The sequence below is a fragment of the Notamacropus eugenii genome, chromosome 1 (genome assembly GCF_028372415.1).
Source record: "Notamacropus eugenii isolate mMacEug1 chromosome 1, mMacEug1.pri_v2, whole genome shotgun sequence".
NCBI classification, from domain to species: domain Eukaryota; kingdom Metazoa; phylum Chordata; class Mammalia; order Diprotodontia; family Macropodidae; genus Notamacropus; species Notamacropus eugenii.
In genome coordinates, this window is record NC_092872.1 from 475614904 (window position 1) to 475633234 (window position 18331).

At 46.0% G+C, this 18331-nt stretch overlaps 1 protein-coding gene across 1 annotated transcript in view; it reads left to right on the plus strand.

Moving 5' to 3' along the window:
* SLC12A5 (solute carrier family 12 member 5) overlaps positions 1–17436 on the plus strand; it is a 40928-nt gene extending 23492 nt beyond the window's left edge. Inside the window, exons 10-25 of the mRNA XM_072632380.1 lie at positions 50–148; positions 577–634; positions 1426–1600; positions 2452–2570; positions 3777–3875; positions 4799–4918; positions 5381–5485; positions 6453–6621; positions 7324–7519; positions 8552–8721; positions 9530–9661; positions 12025–12132; positions 12741–12863; positions 12952–13145; positions 13892–14025; positions 14364–17436. Coding sequence (XP_072488481.1) covers positions 50–148; positions 577–634; positions 1426–1600; positions 2452–2570; positions 3777–3875; positions 4799–4918; positions 5381–5485; positions 6453–6621; positions 7324–7519; positions 8552–8721; positions 9530–9661; positions 12025–12132; positions 12741–12863; positions 12952–13145; positions 13892–14025; positions 14364–14455 — 2093 coding nt within the window. The 3' untranslated portion in view covers positions 14456–17436. The remainder of the gene's footprint in view (positions 1–49; positions 149–576; positions 635–1425; positions 1601–2451; positions 2571–3776; positions 3876–4798; positions 4919–5380; positions 5486–6452; positions 6622–7323; positions 7520–8551; positions 8722–9529; positions 9662–12024; positions 12133–12740; positions 12864–12951; positions 13146–13891; positions 14026–14363) is intronic.
* The last annotated feature ends 895 nt before the right edge of the window (positions 17437–18331 follow it).

The following is an 18331-nucleotide window of genomic DNA, read 5'->3' on the forward strand; positions in this document are numbered from 1 at the left end:
TATGCTCCTGCTCCTGGCCCTGGCTCCAGCTATATTGCTCTGTCCACAGGGATAATGGCTGGTTCCAATCGCTCAGGGGACCTTCGTGATGCCCAGAAGTCCATCCCTACTGGTACCATCTTGGCTATCGCTACCACTTCTGCTGTCTGTATCCTTAGACTCATAAAACGTCAGAGCTGAAAGAGACTTTACACCATAGAATGCTAGATCAAGATCTTAGAGATTGTCTAGTAGTTCAGTCTCTTAATTTTATATAGGAAGAAAATGAGACCCATAAAGGAAAGTAACTTGTTTAGCATCACACAAATTAGTGGTATTTCCAGGACTAAAATGTCTTTCCTGACTACCAGCCCTTGCCTAGTTAGGGGCAGCTCTGATTTGTTGAGTACTCCAAAGTCACAAGCTGAGTTAGGTGAAGTGGTTGAGTTGAGGATGTGTGTGTGTGTGTGTGTGTGTGTGTGTGTGTGTGTGTGTGCACATGTGATCCAGGTCACAGGTAGGGGCTCCCATTTCTATGGATAGAATGGTATCTTTTTGTCATCCTGGATTCATTCTCCTTCACTTTGCAATCCAAAGACATCAGTTCTGTAGTCTTGTTTGGAGCCTGCATTGAGGGAGTCGTCCTGAGGGACAAGTAAGCAGGGTGATGGGGATTTCAGGGAAACCAAACACTCAGAAAGGATGAGGAAGGAAGGACTGAAGGGAGAGGGTGGGGTTGCTATATGTGCATGTGCCACCAGACCAAGACTGAAAATATCACTTTGCTGATCAGAAACCTACAAAGATTATTGTTTTTAGGACAAAATCCAAACTCTTAACCTGGTATTCTAAGCCCTTTCACAATCTGCTCCAAACTCTTTTCCAATGCCTTTTCAACATGAGTCTTCTGTTCCAACCAGGCTCACCTCCTCACAATTTCCTGCCTTAGACGTTGCCACCCATAGCTTTGCTTCTCTGCCAGTACCATCTCCTCAATTATCCAAACTTTACCCACCGTGAAATTCTCTCCTCCTTAAAGAAGTCTCCCTTGACTGCTCACAATGATACCTTGCTCTTCTGAGCCCTTATAATGCACATTCACTCTGTCCTCAGTTCTTACTCATATATGTCATATTGGGTCTCCAGCTGTTTCACAGGTGTGCCTCTTTGCTCCACAAATAGACTATGAACTCCCCAAAGACAGGGACCATGTGTTAGGATTCTCTCTGATTCCCCATAGCATCAAGTCTAGGGCTGGGTACATAGGTTTCCCCCATAGGTTCCTAACATCATAGAACTTAGAGTTATAAGGGACCCGAAAGATCCTTGAAAGATAAGTACCTGTTATCTTGGACTTGAGAGGGTCAAGTAGAGGGTGTGAGCAGAGTTGAGTGGGTTCCACTCATGTCAGTGGAGCCCCTGCCTAAGAGAGATGCCTTTCCCCAGGTTTGGTGAAGCAGTGAATGGGAACCTGGTGGTGGGTACTCTGGCTTGGCCCTCTCCGTGGGTCATCGTCATTGGTTCCTTCTTCTCCACCTGCGGTGCTGGGCTGCAGAGTCTCACAGGAGCCCCTCGCCTCCTTCAGGCCATCTCCCGGGATGGCATTGTGCCCTTCTTGAGGGTCAGTGGCAAGTGATTTAGGGGGGAGGTTAGGGGTGTGTGTGTGTGTGTATAGGAAATAAAGGAGTGGTGTGTCACATGGGTGATGTCATCTTTTGGGGAGCAGGGTCATTTCTAGGGCAAATTGAGGTGATTCTGGGCTCCATGATTTGGAGGCTTCTCTGCTCTGAAGCCTGCCCATATCTGCTAGATGAAACCGTACAGCTAACGAGGGACTGAGGTGGGGGAAAAGGTGGTAGCTCCCCAGCTCATGTTGGTATGTAAACCTAAGGCTTATACACATATAGATCTTGTCTCTACAGACCTTGTTCTCTGTAGGTCTCAATAGACCTTGTTATGGTCCCTAGACAGTGACAGTGTAGTCTACCTCACATCCCCTACTGGCTGCCCCAGGCCACACTCCCCTAAAATCCCCAAGTCCCACCCTCCCTAGGGGCTACCCTATGTTCCATATGCTAGGTCCTTTCCTATTCCTTGGGAATAACTTTGGGGGTTCCCCCCTGCCCATAAGCTGGATATCTCATGCTCCCTGGAGATGGCTTCAGGCCTTCTCAGACCGCAAATCACACATATCCCATAACCTTCTCAGTATGCACTGGGTCAATTATTCTTCCTAGGGATGAGCCAGGCCTATCATATGTACACCTTAGGTACCATCCTGTAGCTGGAAAGGATTTGGTGCCCAGGGGCATATCAGGGAAGGGAAGGATGGGGATAATATCCAAGTTGCCTTCCCAATCCATTTCCATGCCAGAGTCTCTGCTTTCCTGGATTTTAGGGTTAAGGGAGAGGGATGGGAAGACCCTTTTTTTCTCTGTCCTGATTTTAACATGATTGTTGTTCTGCCTTCAGGTCTTTGGCCATGGCAAAGCCAATGGGGAGCCAACATGGGCCCTACTCCTGACTGCCTGCATCTGCGAGATTGGCATCCTCATTGCCTCCCTAGATGAGGTTGCCCCCATTCTCTCTATGTGAGTCTCCTTTCTTCTCCCTCATTGTCTCAATGTGGGTGCCCTGTCACTCTCTTATTTATCTCCATGTAATTCCCTTTCTCCTATTCCTGTTGAAATGGGTTCTCCTTCCATTTTTTCCTGTGAGGCCCTTTACTCTCTCATCCTTTTTTTCTGTTTTTAAATGTTTTTGATGATACTTTTTTCAATATTTTTAATATCAATATCATTCTCAATTACTCCTTTCTTGAATAGACTCTTCTTTTGTAACAAAAAAATATAATCAAGCAAAGGACATTATCCCTTCCTCCATACTTTTTATGTGGGCTCCTCTCTCCTTAATATTTCCACGTTGATCTTTCTTCTGTTCATGTGGAGTCTTTCCTTCATCTTCCTCTGTGAATACTGATGCAACAGTCAGCATGTCCTCATAGCCCTTTCAATATATCTAAAGGTCACTCTCCTTCACAACAAATTCTAAGAGGGCTTCCATATTATTCCATTCTACTGCAATTTTGTTGTATTGCTCAAAAAGAGTCAGAACTTGAGTCCATAATCCCCTCTTGGGCCCTGAACCATGGTTTTCACCCACCTACCCTGGATAATGCCTATCCATTTTCTGAGTTTCAGTTTCCATGTCTTTCTTAGGTCTCTATGTCTCTGTCCCATTTTTGTGTTTTTGTCCTCTTTGTTCATTTCACCATAAAATTACAGAATGTTAAAGCTAGGATGGATTTTAGAATTCACCTAGTCCAACCCCCTTCCTTTTAGAAAGGAGGAAACTGAGGCTGAGAGAGGGAAAATGACATGCCCAAGGTCACACAGAGAGCTGGTGGCATGTCTGGGGCTAAAATCCGTGTCTCTTGATTGCCAGGCAGGACTATCTCCTTTGCACCAAAATGCCTCAAAGGTACAGTCTCTGTTTCTGTCTCTGTCCCTATCACAGAAATTAAGAATTGGAAGGGACATCAGAGACCATTCCTGAACAGTCCAATCCATACTTGAACAAGAATCCATTCCACAAATCCAGTCTTTTATAGACTCCACCAATGAGGGGGAAACCACTATCTTCCATCCCATTTTGGGATGGCTCTAATTGTTAGGAGGTCTTTCCTTAAATGAGTTGAAATCTGCCTGGCTGCAATTTTTTGCCTTGCTGCTGGTTCTGCCCTCTGAGAACAAGGCTGTCTCTGTCTCTACGTCTTTCATGTCCTTTCTCTGCTCCAGGTTCTTTCTGATGTGCTACATGTTTGTGAACTTGGCCTGTGCAGTGCAGACGCTACTGAGGACACCCAACTGGAGGCCCCGTTTCCGCTACTATCACTGGTGTGCACTCAGGGCCTGGACCCTCAAATCCCCATTTCCCACGCAGAGGTCTCCCCATCCTTGCCTGCTAGCTCTAGAACTCTCCAACAAGGGAAAGAAAGGTTCTGATGAAGGACTCTCTGAGCAGGGGAGGGGTGTCTTTCTATTTGTTCTTATCTATTGACTCTTCCCTAGCCTGATTTCTTGTCAATTCTTCTGGTCAGTTTTTAAGAAGCTGCCTCACTGCTTCCTAACACCTGGGGTATATGGGAGACCCCCTTCCTTAATTCCTTAATTCCTCCTGTCTTTGTGCATCCTCCATCCTAGTTGCCTTCTTCATTTGCAGAATTAGAGGGGCTGGATCTTTTAGTTGGCCCCTGCCCTAACTCAAATAAACCTGTCATAGGCTGTGCGTGAGGGCTCTGGGCAAAACTCTTCTTAAGTTACACAAGAGATCCCAGCACCAGCCTTGAAACCAGGCAATAGGTTAGAGGTGGGGAAGAGAAGAATCTGTTTCTTTCCCAGTGATGAAAATGCCAAAATGAAACTAGGTCTTAAAGTGGTAAAGCAGATAGGCTGAGTTCTACCCTTCCACAAAATCCTATCAGATGACTTGAGTTGCCACTATAACATTATTTTACCAAGATATATGTATGGCAAAGGGACATATAGATTTTTCCCAGGAAAAAGTCTTGAGAGACTTCCATAGGGTCCCTCTTATCCACTAGAGAAGGTTCAGGATTCTTGTCCCAGAGCTATCCCTAAGCTCTCCCTTCCTGCCCCATAGCATCCAGGAATGGCCTTGGAACCTTGACTATATTATATCCTCTGGGGACATTTCAGACCCTTCCCAGTCCTTAGGTATAGCCCCTGCTCAGGGAATTAGTAAGTTGGAGGGGGCAAAATTGGTGCTTACTCCCTGGCGTTGTCTTATGTTCTTTCAGGACCCTCTCCTTTCTGGGTATGAGCCTCTGTTTGGCTCTCATGTTCATATGCTCTTGGTACTATGCCCTGGTTGCCATGCTCATTGCTGGTCTCATCTACAAATACATTGAATACCGAGGGTGAGTGACAACTGAAGTTTGGGGGGGATAAGGAGAAGGAATTAGAAGATGTTGGAGGTGATAGAGAGAACTGGGATGGCACTGGAGCAAAGGAAGAAACTGGATGAAATTGGAGATATGGGAAATGAGGAGTGTTGGGGGAGAGGGTATTGGGTGAGGGAAATGGTAGAGAGAATGGATAGTTTGGGTTGGAAAAGTAAAGGAAAAATGAAATGATACCTTCTTACCTCCCTCCCTCCCTCCCTCCTTCCTTCCTTCCTTCCTTCCTTCCTTCCTTCCTTCCTTCCTTCCTTCCTTCCTTCCTTCCTTCCTTCCTTCTTTCCCTCCCTCCCTCAATTCCCTGAGGAGAATGTGAGGTTAAGAATCTCAGCCCCTATAACCTCTCTAAGTCCTGAATTCAGAGAATGATGGCTCTACTAGGTCCCTTTGATTCCTGCCTTTCTGTACCTCCTTTGACCTTAGGGCAGAGAAGGAGTGGGGTGATGGGATTAGAGGACTCTCCCTCAGTGCTGCCCGATATGCCCTGTTGCGACTGGAGGAAGGCCCTCCGCACACCAAAAACTGGAGGTGAGTAGCAGGGGTGTGAGAGGAGGGAGAACGTTCCTGGAAACTGAGCCCTTCAGCTTGCTTTCTTATTCCGACATCTAGGCCACTCCATTCCTATTCAATAAATTCTCCTCAAAGAATTTCCCATGCTTGGAGAACTGACTCTGTACCCGATTTCTACCTTTTCCCCATTCCCCAAACCCCCAACAGAAAATACCATGTACTGGATTATCATTGACTCTTTGAATGTTAGGGATGAAAGGGAGCTTAGAACACAGAATACCTGACATGGGAAGGACCGTAGAAACCATCTTCAGTGCTTTCATTTTACACATGAGAAAAATGAAGCTGAGATGAGAAGTCAGTCACTGAGTTAACTAGCATTAATTAAGGGCCTACTATGAGATAGGCACAGTACTAAGTGCTGAGGATTCAAAGAAAGGTAAAAAACACTTTACTCTTAAGGAGCTCACAGTCTGATGGTGGAGACAACATGTGAACAACTATGTACAAACAAGTTATATACAGAACAAACTGAGGGTTTGTTCTCAGAGAGAAAGCACTAAGGGCTGGGAAAGGCTTCTGGCAGAAGGTGGGACTTTAGATGAGACCTGAAGAAAGCCATGAATGACACAAGCTAGAGATGAGGAGGGAGAGCATTGCAGGCATGGGAGACAGCCAGAGAGAATGCTCATTCAGGAGATGTAACATTGTGTGGAACAGAGTAAGAGACGGGTAAGGTGGTAAGATGGGAAATGACTTCTCCAACGTTATACAGCAAGTTAGGAAGAGAACTTGGAGTAGAACCTAGTTCTCTTAGCTCCCTCCATGCCCATGGTTCTTGAAGATCCATCTCCCCTTGGTCAAGACCCAGCGCTGTGTCTCATGCCTAATACTCTGCAGGTTCTCTCTTGCTGTTTTTTCCCTGATGACCTTGAATCTGTTTCTTATCATATCATTCTCCCCTCAACCCTGCCTCTCAATCCAGGCCCCAGCTGCTTGTACTTGTTCGAGTGGACCAGGACCAGAATGTGGTGCATCCACAGCTACTCTCACTGACCTCCCAACTCAAGGCTGGGAAGGGCCTGACCATTGTGGGTTCTGTGCTGGAGGGCACCTTCTTGGACAACCACCCCCAGGCCCAGAGGGCAGAAGAGGTATCAAAATATCATAGGATTGAGAGTTTGAAGGCCTTGAAAGATTAGCTTTAACTATTCCCACCCAGAGATTATTATCATGTGAAAGCTGGAAGGAATCTTAGAGATCAGAGATAATCTAATCCTCCTAATTTTGCACAGGAGAAAACTGAAGTCTAGACTGAGGGAAGAGACTAGCTCAAAATGGCAAATTGATGATAGAATCAGAAATTGAATCTGGATCCTCTGACTAAAAACCCAGTCCTCTTTCTACTTCCATAGTCCACTTTTTCATAGGGTGTTAAAGTTAGGAGGAACCTTAGAGATAATTCAGTCCAGCTTCTTGATACTAGAACCTAAGGCTCACATGATTTGTTCAAGGTCATAGAGTTAGAGGAGGAGATGGGACTCATATTTAGACCTACTGATTGCTAGTCTGGGGCTTCTCCCATTGTACCAGTGTGTTCACAAGTTTAGACTTCCCCTAGGGCTGAGAGGTCCTACCATTCTTAGGGATAAGGCTAGGATTGGTGAAGATGAATTGTAGAGGGAAGGATGGAGGCCATGTGCAATTGGGTCCCTGGTTCCTTATGTAGCTTAATAGCATCAGCTGTTGCTCCACTAGGCTTTTGGCATTCATCTGCCTGAGAGAGCTAGAGCTAAAGGCTTCAGCTGCTTCTGATTCTATTTTTTGTACATTGTGTCCCCTCTCATCCACCCAAGTCTATTCGACGACTGATGGAGGCTGAAAAGGTGAAGGGTTTCTGCCAGGTGGTGATCTCTTCCAACCTTCGGGATGGGGTATCACACCTCATCCAGTCAGGGGGACTTGGGGGTCTACAGCATAACACTGTGCTAGTTGGTTGGCCCCGGAACTGGCGCCAGAAGGAGGATCATCAGACCTGGAGGAACTTCATTGGTAAGGGGGTCTTTTGGAAGGGGCACTTGGAGTGGGTCCCATGTCAGGGAGGGACACAAAGCATGTTCTTTTTTGGGACCAGCTCTATTTCTGTCTGTCATCATCTCTGTTTCTCTCTCTAAGATTGTCTCTTGATCTTTTGGTTACCATTCAAATCTTCTCTTTCTGCCCATTTCTATCTGTCTCCATCTCTATTCCTAATTTCCCCTGACCCCAGTTTCCTCTGACTACGTTTGTTTGTTTGTCCTCTGTCCCCACGCTGTCTCTGCTTCTGTTTTTCTCTGTTTGCTTCCTTCTGTCTCCCTGCTTCTACTGCTGTGTCTCTTTGAGACAGTGTGGTATAGAAGATAAGGTGCTGAATTTGAGGTGTAGGAGACTTGGGTTCAGATCTAATGCTCACATTAACTTTGTGACAATTGGTGAGCTTCAATTTCTTTGTATCTAAAGTGAGAATAAGGACGCCTGTAGTGCCAATCTCACAGAACAATTGTGAGGTTCTAATGGGATAATGTATGCTTTTCAAACTTCGAAGAGCAACATAAATGTCAGTTATGATTCCTCTTCCTTCTGCCTTTCTATCTTTGTCTCTGTGCCTCAGGGGATGATTTACAAGGCACAGTGGACACAGGATATGCTAGGCTGGAGGCAAATATAGTTTACAGATGCAGAATAATCCTGTTTATCATACTTTGCAAAGAGCTTTCATATGTCTCTCATTTTAGCCTCACAACAAGCCTTTGGGGAAGGACTGTTATTCCCATTTTGTATAAGGAGAAACTGAGCTACAGAGGAGTTAAATGTTCTGTTCAAGGCCATAGAGTAGATAAATCATGGACTTGGAACTGGAACTCCAGGCATCTGACCTCTGGTTTAGTGCTCAGGTTGAGTAGCTGGCTGCAGGCTCCAAGGGAGCAGCCAATCAATATAGTCATATTTGGAGGGGAAGCTAGCCATCCATGGGATTCAGAGGGAGGAAGGTACACAGCCTTCAGAGCCCCAGGCCCAAGGTTCACGTTGATATTGTCATCTCAGAGCTGGTTCGGGAGACCACAGCTGGACACTTGGCATTGCTTGTCACCAAGAACGTATCTATGTTCCCTGGGAATCCTGAGCGCTTTTCTGAGGGCAGCATTGATGTCTGGTGGATTGTACATGATGGTGGCATGCTCATGCTACTGCCTTTCCTGTTGAAGCACCACAAGGTTTGTGTTTATGGTGGAGAGGTGGGGAGTGCTGGGGTATAGAAGAAGGAATGATGTGTGGGGGCTGGAAACTGGGCTAGGTAGTAAAGCAGGGCATTTGGAAACTGGAAAAAAAAACATTTCAAAGGAGGGGAACATGAGATGTATCTCCTTTCAGTCATGTTTCCACTCCTCCTTTCTTCCCTTTTAGTATCTCTTCACTCTTCCAGGTGCCCAGAGATCTGCTAAGGACTCCTTTTAGGAAAGTAGCTGATAAATACATAGATAGCTATAGAAATTTGGATTTGGAAGGGACCTTAGATTATAAAATGCCCAAACTAGAAGGGACTATTGAATGGAATATCAGTGTTAGAAAGGTCCCTTGAAGAATCTCTAGTCTAGACCAAATATCTCTTTTAACAGAAAGCTGAGGTCCAGCAATGGCAATTTACTTGCTCAAATTAAAGCAATTATCAAGATAATTGCAATAGGGTGTGTCTGATTAAAGTGTGTAGCAGAACCAGGACTAGAAGTCTCTTCACCTCTAGTCCTTTACTCTTTTTACTAATACAAAGTGCCTCTTCAAAGGATCCTGGAGAGAATGCTGAAAGTAAAGGAGCTATGAGGGGGGAGCCTTAGGCATTAATCGGAGAGATCTTTTTCATTAGGTGGGATCAAGACAGGGATTCCTTTTGCACTGAATTTTATCCATAACTCCCTTTTCTGCCCAGTGGTGTGGGAGCCTAGGCATCTCTTCCAATGTCTCTCTCTAGGAGCTATCTCACTGTCTTTGAATTATGTCTCCTCACTCCCCATTCCCCACCCTTAGGTCTGGCGCAAGTGCAAGATGCGCATCTTCACTGTGGCACAGATGGATGACAATAGCATCCAGATGAAGAAGGACCTGACAACTTTTCTTTACCACCTTCGAATTACAGCAGAGGTGGAGGTGGTAGAGATGGTGAGGGAGAGTCCTCCTTGTTTGACCCCTTCACTCAGATGACTCATTGGGAAGTCCTTTCTTCCACTAGCCTGTGGCTCTCTGGCCTTTCCCCTATATATCATCCAATCCATGTCTATACACCTTTATTCCTTTCTGTTTCATTCATCCTTTGATCTGTTCCTCCATTCATCTACTTATTTATTTCAGTTCACTCATTTACCCACTCATATTCATTCATTAATTCATTAATTCATCCACTCATCTATCCACCTACTCATTCAATTGTCTATTCATTCATTCATTTTTTCATTCATAGCCATTTCCTCATTCACACATTTGTTTACTTACATTAATTCACCAAGTGCCTACCATGTGCCCAGCATTGTTTCAGGTTCTGGGAATGGTGGGGATTTGCATTTTTGTCTAGACTAGGAATCAGCAACCTTTTAAGGGAGCAAAGACATTTTCATAATATTAGAATATAACTTTTTGAAGAATTTCGGGTATATATGTATGTTCTTTATAATCAATCAACAAGCAGTTAGCAAATGTTTGCTAGGTGATGGGCACTGTGATAAGTCTTTGGGATTATAAAGAACAAGGAAAAACATTCCTTACCCTCAAGGAATTTATATTCTAACGGAGGAGAAAACATATGTTAATACATATAAGATAAATACCAAGTAGATGGAAAGTAGCCTTAGAGAGGAAGGCATTAGCAACTGTACAGTCTTGTGGAAGATGGCTATTGAGCTGAGTCCTAAGAAAATCTGGGTATTATAAAAGTCTGAGGTGAGGAAGGAGATCATTTCAGGCATTGAGGATAGCTGGGACAAAAGTACAGAGACAGGAGATGGAAAGTTGTGTGTGAAGAACAAGTAGGCAAGTACATTTGGATTGTTGAGTGCATGGAGGGAAGTAATGTTTTAAAATATTATAAAGACAGGACAGGAGCTGGTTATGAAAAGCTTTAAATGTCAAACAGAAGAGTTTATATTTGATCTTAGAGGTAACAGTAAACCTTTGGAGTTTATTGAGGAGTGTGTGTGTGTGTGTGTGTGTGTGTGTGTGTGTGTGTGTGTGTAACATGGTGTGACCTTTGCTTTGGTAAAAATTATTTTGGCAGCTATAAGGTCCAATTAAAGGCATGAGTCCAAATTAGAAGGCTGTTGCAATATTCCAGGTGAAAGGTGATAAGAGCTATAAAGCTATCTTAAATAATCAATATATATTGCACATATAATATTGTTGCCAGATTGTGACACTAATCCAATTTGTATTTTGTTCATCTGTTTTTCTTATTTTTATTTAATTTATACAAGTTAATATAATATGATAGAAAGACTAAATAATAATTTCTCCAGAAGTTACCTTTTTAGAATGACATTTTGTGTGGCTTAGGAATTGGAGTGAGGGCCCTGGGGAGTTCCTATAACCTTTCCATTAGCATATTAGTACACTGGGTTTATTAGATTAATGAATTTTCACCTTGCAAGGCTAGGAAAGCCTGGTTTTGAGGAGCTTCGGTTCAGAGCAAGAGAAAATGGGTCATGCATGATGGTGACATGGATGGGAGATGGGGGTGGTGGTGGGAGTTGGAGCCCTATAATGGGTGGGAGCACCTAATTCAGTCAACAACTCAGGAGAGGAGTTCCCAGTGGGAGTTGTCTTTGTGCTTTGGGAAGCAAGTATGTTTGTGGGGGGGGGGGAGGGTAGAGAGGCAGGGTGAATCATGAGAGTTTTGGGGCTTTCCCTCTCTCCTCAAATACTGGTAATGATCTATTGTTGTTGGTGCTGAGGTTCATTAATGAAACCAGTCAGAGTACAGGTATGAGCAGACTCATTCCTTATCTGACTGAAAGGGCCTCTTATGGAACTAACAGGGTTATTTGTTACTCGGGAGCCTCCACTACAGATAACTGTAACTGGGGATTCATGAAAGGGGAATCCTTAATCTAGGAAAGAGGACAACCCAGGAGGGAAGGAAATGCTGAATTCAAAGGAAAGAAATTTTAATGGGATAACTTTAGTCATATGTTGCAGATATATTTTAGGGTAAAGTGGAAGCAGGGCTTCCTTGTGTCCTGAAATCATGCCCTACAGGGGTCTCTTTTGCCTAGGAACAGGTGTTCTACTAAAAGTAGAACAAAGTAGCAAAGACACAATCTCTTCCATCAAGGACTCTCCCATCCTCACCTAAACAAATTAAAAATTCTTCTAGTACACTGTAAGTGTGTGTATGTTGGGGCACATTGACCTGTTAATTTTTTTGTGAGGAGGGGAGCAGCAGGGACCCAAGCCACCCCTCAATATGCTCTACCAAAGAACCTACTTCTCATTTTCATCTCCATCTTCATCCTTCCTTTTGTATTGTCTGGCAGCATGAGAGTGACATCTCTGCCTACACCTATGAGAAGACACTGGTGATGGAACAACGCTCACAGATACTCAAGCAAATGCATCTGACCAAGAATGAGAGAGAGCGAGAGGTGAGGAAGCAGGGCCTGGTTCATAAGTATCATCAGAACCATTCTGAGAGAGGCACTTGGGCCTCTAATGCTCCCTTTTCCTACTGCTGCCCATTGGGTATCATCAACATTTTGTATGGGTTTTCCCAGCCTCTAGACCATAAATTTCTCTAGACTTCTCTACTATTCAAGTATTCCCAATCATTTTGATGCAGCTTTCACCCCTGGGCATGCATAAACAGTATACAAAGTTTGCCTGGACAACTAAAAGGGGTCTAGACTGGCTTGGATTCTAAGTAGCCTTGGAACATAGGATGTTGGATAGCAGGGTTTCCCAAAGTGTGAGATATGAGATATTGGTATTTGGTTCTCTTCTAATGGGATAACTGGATCCTTTTGGAATGCGAGTGTAGGGTCTTACTAGAGTGGCTGATATATGGGCATTGGATCCCTGAGGGCTGCCAGTGATGAGTTTTGTGTAATTTATCTCTAAGGGTATGGATTTAGAGTAATCTAATTGAATGTGAGTAATGGGTTGGATGAGGAATGATAGGGAATTGGAGCTGGGTATCCTTGGACTTTGAGGACTAGACCCTTAGCACATAAAGCATATCCTGGCTAATTACCAGATCCAAAGCATCACAGATGAGTCCCGGGGCTCAATTCGGAGGAAGAACCCAGCTAACACTCGACTTCGACTCAACGTCCCTGAGGAGTCTGCAGGGGACAGTGAAGAGAAGCCAGAAGAGGAGGTAAGGGGGGGAGAAGTGGCAGGAGGCAGGCCTTATAAGTTGTGCTAGAAAGAACTCAGGGGTTATCTATCTCGATATCTTCAACTAGGTGCAGCTGATCCATGACCAAAGTGCACCTAGCTTCCCTAGCAGCTCTCCATCCCCTGGGGAGGAGCCTGAAGGAGAGGCTGCTCCTGAGAAGGTGCATCTCACTTGGACTAAAGACAAGGTGGTGGCTGAGAAAAACAAAGGCCCCAGCCCAGTCTCATCCGAGGGAATCAAGGATTTCTTCAGCATGAAGCCGTATGGACAAGTTTGAAAATCTGGGTTGGGGAAACAAGGTTCAGGGAGTGGGAGGAGGGTGGCCTCACCCTTCTGAAGGTTCAAGCTACGGTACTTATGAAAGATCACTGGTTTCGGAGTCAGGAGACCTGAGTTCAAAGCTTGGTTTACTAGCTGTGTGACCATGGAAAAGTCACAACCTTTCTGAGATTCAATTTCCTCACTTTTAAAAAGGAGTTGTTGTGAGGAAAGGAGTTTGTAAAATTTGAAGTGCTGTAAAGATCTGAGTTCTTAAGGAGTCAGTCAAGCCAAAGTGTTGTTCAACACAGGAAGTCTAGTGTTAGGGGGTACATTTTTTTCATCTAGGAAGCTTAAACCTATATTCTTCTCAGGGCTGGGACTGGTGGATTCATAAACATCTTGTCCTCTCCCTGTCCCTGCTCTGACAACCTTTCCTTTCCTTCTTTCCCTCTTCCTGCTTGTTGTTGTTTCTTTTGTGCTGCCTGAAGTGAGTGGGAGAATTTGTAAGTTCTGAGAGCCCTTTTCTCTTTCTTTTTTGGGTTGGTCAGGGTCCTTGTTCCTCTAACCATTCTAACACCCAAAGTACCCAACTAGGCCTCTCCTGGAGGCCTTCTCTGCCTAGGGTACCCACCATGTGTTACTGGGCCCTAGACCCTCTTACCCTAACTGTGGGAGATCCTGACTGGGGGTTGGGTGGGTTCTTCCTGTTTCTTCTTGTGCTCATATATGTTCCTGGCTGCCCTCAGGAACCAGTCCAACGTGAGACGCATGCACACAGCTGTGAGGCTGAATGAGGCCATCGTCAAGAAGTCGCAGGATGCGAAGCTGGTGCTTCTCAATATGCCTGGACCACCACGTAACCGCAAGGGCGACGAGAACTGTATCCTGGTGGCCAAATAGGGCCAGGGCCCTGGGTTGGGGGCTAGGCTAGGGATTCAGGGATAGACAAGGGATTGGATTTGGGTCTTGGGGGTCTATCCCCAGGGCTGCTCTTTGCAGTTCCCTTCCGTCCACGACAGGGCATTAGGGTTCAGCACCACGGACAGAGATATGGGTGCTCTGGAGCAGCCTTGGCGACCCCTGCTGGGCAGTGACGATCCCTTTTCACCCCATCGTTGTGAGAAAGCTGGTAGAGATCGAAGGGACTGAGGTGGGAGTGGGAACTCCGCTGTCTCAGTGGTTATCGTCGATATTTCTCCATGACAAACTTGCCCACAGACATGGAGTTCCTCGAGGTCCTCACAGAACACCTGGACCGGGTGATGCTAGTGCGTGGTGGTGGCCGTGAGGTTATCACCATCTACTCCTGAGAGCGGGAACGCCCTCCCGGGCTCTTGGGCCCAGCTGCCCTGGATCACTGGATCTCCGTCTGCGCCGTCCCTGCCGCCACCGCCGTTTACATAGACTCCCTTTCCTTGCCCAGGTCCCAAACTCCCTCTCGCTGCCCAGTCCCAGGACGCAGGACTCTGAACCCAGGAGCCTTGGCTCTCCCTGAAGGAGGACTCGACTTGCTTCCAGCTTCCCCTTATCTGGGGCTGGGCCCCGAGAGACAGATTGAGCCGGCCCCGCTCCGCGTTTTTATATCTCTGACCCTGCCCAGACAAGGAGATGCTGAAGCTCTGGGGACAAGAAGAAATCGACTGTGCTGCTTAGACTGGGTGGAGGCTACTTCTTCCTTTGCACTGGGAGCTGGGAGTGTCGGGGCAGGTCTTGGCACACCCTCGACGGCGCAAGCTAGTCCCTGGGCCAGGAATCCCTGTCCCTGAGTCTCAGCTTTACCCCTCCTCCTTCACCCGGAGAAATCTTTGGAGCGAACCAACGGCCAGCCAGAGCTGTGACCTCTCCGATCCCCTCACGGCCTTCTTGAGAACCTCCAGAACCCATAGGACAGAGAGTGCCGGGGGTCTGGAGCGGGGCTGGGGCCGAGTCCGGCCCCTGTACATAGTGTACAGGAGATAGTCCGTGTATTTTTAACGTGACCATATTTATGTGATTAGAAGCGCAATGAACTTAACTCCTCCACGCCAGCACTGAGCTTGCCTACAGGAGAGGCTGCGCTCCAGCTCGGGAGCAAGGCGAGGAGGCAGAGGACGGGAAGTAATCTGGCACCAGGAGGTTGGGTTTATATAGATCTCCACGTGCTTAAACCCAAATGGTCGAGGAAGTAGCTCCGATTTCTTAGCTATTAGGTATTAGTGGATCTCCCAGGCGACCCCGTCCCTTCATCTTCTCTCTTTTCGCTCTTTCCTCTCACTTCCCTGCGCCACTCGGCTTTTAAAATGTAATCAGGGAAGAGAAGTCTCCAGCTTTTCTGGATTCATCTCACTGCGGATTTAAGCTTCCACTACGGCTGCAGTTGCTGAGATGTGCGCTTACTGTCCTCTCCCTCCTCGCCCTGGGGTCGGGGCCTCTTAGGGGTTAGAGTGCTTCCTCCTAGTGGAGGACCCCATGAACTTGGGCAAGAGCTGTAGTTTCCCCTTTCCCGCCCCGGTGCCTTGACCTGGAGAGCCGTAGCCCGGGCAGTCCCGCTGGTTCCTTGCTTGTCCCGTCTCCAGCCTCTACTTTCTGGGCTCCTAGCCAAAGACTTGCCCGCGCCTGGCTAGCACCGCCCCCATGTCCCTCCTCAGCGTTCCTCTTCCTAATCCTCCCATCCTCAGACACTGCTACTCCTCCCCTCACTCTTCAGTTCCTTTCCGGTCAGGTTTTCAGAATAAATGTCGGCGGACCTGCCCCAAGCAGATTCAGGGATGAGGGATTGCTTCCTTCTTGGAAAATTGATGGGGGCAGGGGCATCAGATTCCCGCTGGAGGGAGAGGCCGTGCATCCAGTCCTCTCTAGCTTCCAGATTTGGTCCTTGTACCCGCTTCCATTCCTCAAGTGGTCGTCAGGGGGAATACGAACCTGTTCGAGCGCTGCTATAGCTAGTCTGGGCAGCAGACCTCGGGGCCAAGTGCTTTCTCCTCCTGCATGACTTTCACCGGGAGGAAGAAGGTAGGAGGCCTGAATGTGTTCTTTGCTCTGAAATTTCACTTGTTTCTTGCCCAGACATACAAAATTATTCTCCTCTTGGCGCTTGTGCCTCATCCACATTCCTAATCACTCCTTCACAGCCCTGTCCTCACCTGTTAACAGAGATGGAGCTGTGGTTCTGTGAGACCTGACCCTGCTAGCCACCCTTCCTCATACCTCCACCCGAGAGAGCCCGTTTGAACAGAAGGCACTGCATGTTTGTCTGGTTCTGCTCCTGCACGCTGACTTCTGTGACTGCAGTGCCTCCCCATCCCAGGAGCACCCCCAAGCTAATCCCTCCTCCCTTTATGAGAGTACTTTTCTCCTTTGCTTGTTTGGGAGCCAGCAGGGTCTTGGAACCTAGTAAGATCATCTGAACACTACCTTTGTCTTGTTTGACCTCCCTTTCTCCTCCCTTCCCCCCTTGCCAGCCTGAGGTAACAGAGTTTAGTAGGACACCAAGAGAAATGTATGGAGGGTAGGGGAGATGGTTTGATCAGTAATGGAGATGGATTAGGGCTCCCAGGTCATATTTTACAAAATGACCAGGGCATAGGAGCGCCACACAGCTTGAAAAATATTAAGTCCTGGTCATTCTGGTCAAAAGCAGTCCTACAAACTGTTTGACCTTTGCCCAAGGATGGTTGGAGGAAAAGGCAGCCTCAAACATCAGGGCACTAAGCTGCATTGTCTAGTCCCAGACTCCCCAGCTGGCAAGACCCAAGATCCCAGGTGTAAGCAGCAGCCCCATGGGTTGAGTTTCTGTGGATGACAAAAAACTCTGACCCCTAAAAAAATTCCCCTCCCTTTTATGTGCTCCATGTGCAATATATTTGTTATGAATGTTCCCACAAGTCATTCATTAAATTACCTTTATAATCACTGTAGCTTGATGTTTTATGTCCATTCAAGTGACTTTTACTCTGAGTGCAATATTTCAATAGCCTTGTAGTGATTAGTATGCTTTTGTGTTTAGAGATCTCTGTGCAGGGCAACACAAAGAAGTTTAAAGACCTTGTAAATAGGACAGGTTGCAAACCAAAACCAGAGTATTTATTATTCTTATTCTTGGGCTTGCCTTTAATTTTCTGTGCAAGTGTTTGAGTATTCAGCATTCCTTCTCAGTATTTATCTTTGTGTTTTTTGTGCCAATATTATAAGGGAGGGGTTGGTTCTCTCTTCAATTGTTGAATGCTCCTGTTTAATGCTTTATAGCTTTTACTGTATTAATTTTTTAGACTCTTGTCTGCACAAAATGCAATAAAATGAATTTTATTACACCCTTCATGGCCTGTGGTGTCTCAAGTTGGTATTGGAAAGAAAAGGGAACAAAGCAGAGGTATTCAGGGAAACACTGTTTTCTTTAAGGGTGCACACTTTTCATAGGATCTGAAAGGCCTAGGCCTAATTCCCTTTCCCAGAGTTAGGCTGTCTTTCTTTTCTGGATACTCTACCTTCTTGCCAGTCTATATCCCATTGGACAACGAACAAAAGCAGCAAAGAAATGTGATATAGTGGAAAGAGCACTTGACTGGAAGCTGGGAGATCTGGGTTGGAATTTCCATTCTGAACTAGTTGTGCAGACTTCAGCAAGTCCCTTCTGTCCCCCCATTTGAGCCTCAGTTTCCTCCTTCATAAGATGAAGAGGCTGTACAACATCGTCTCTAAAGCACATTTCAGCTTAAGATTCTATTAATTGCTTTTTGAGTGGTCAGGATGAAATGGTGAAGTTATTCAGGCAGGTGAGGAACTGGGCACTGGAAACTCCTTCCCTTAATCATTACAAAGAACAGAGAATCAAAGTCCAAAATTCTTTCCCTAGCACAAAAGAGCAAGAGTAGAGGCTGTATGGAATTGTGTAGAAAAAACTATAGTTGAAACAAGTGTTTTAAGTACAAAATATAATTATCTAGCAGGCATTTACTACAGGTAGTTATAAAGTGTTCATCACTAGGTGAGCTGCATCAGAAGTTAAAAAAATTTTCTGGTTTATTCCCCTGCCAAGGACAGCAGCTGACCCTGGAAGGATGCGAAGACTGGTTGATTGGGTGGCAGAAAGGTGGCATTTAGGGTTAAGGATACTACGAAATGCAACACTCAAAGTCATTTAATCAGTGATACCATTATTTGATTCCATGGTGGGATGTTCCAGAGAGGTCCACTTCAGATATTCAGAC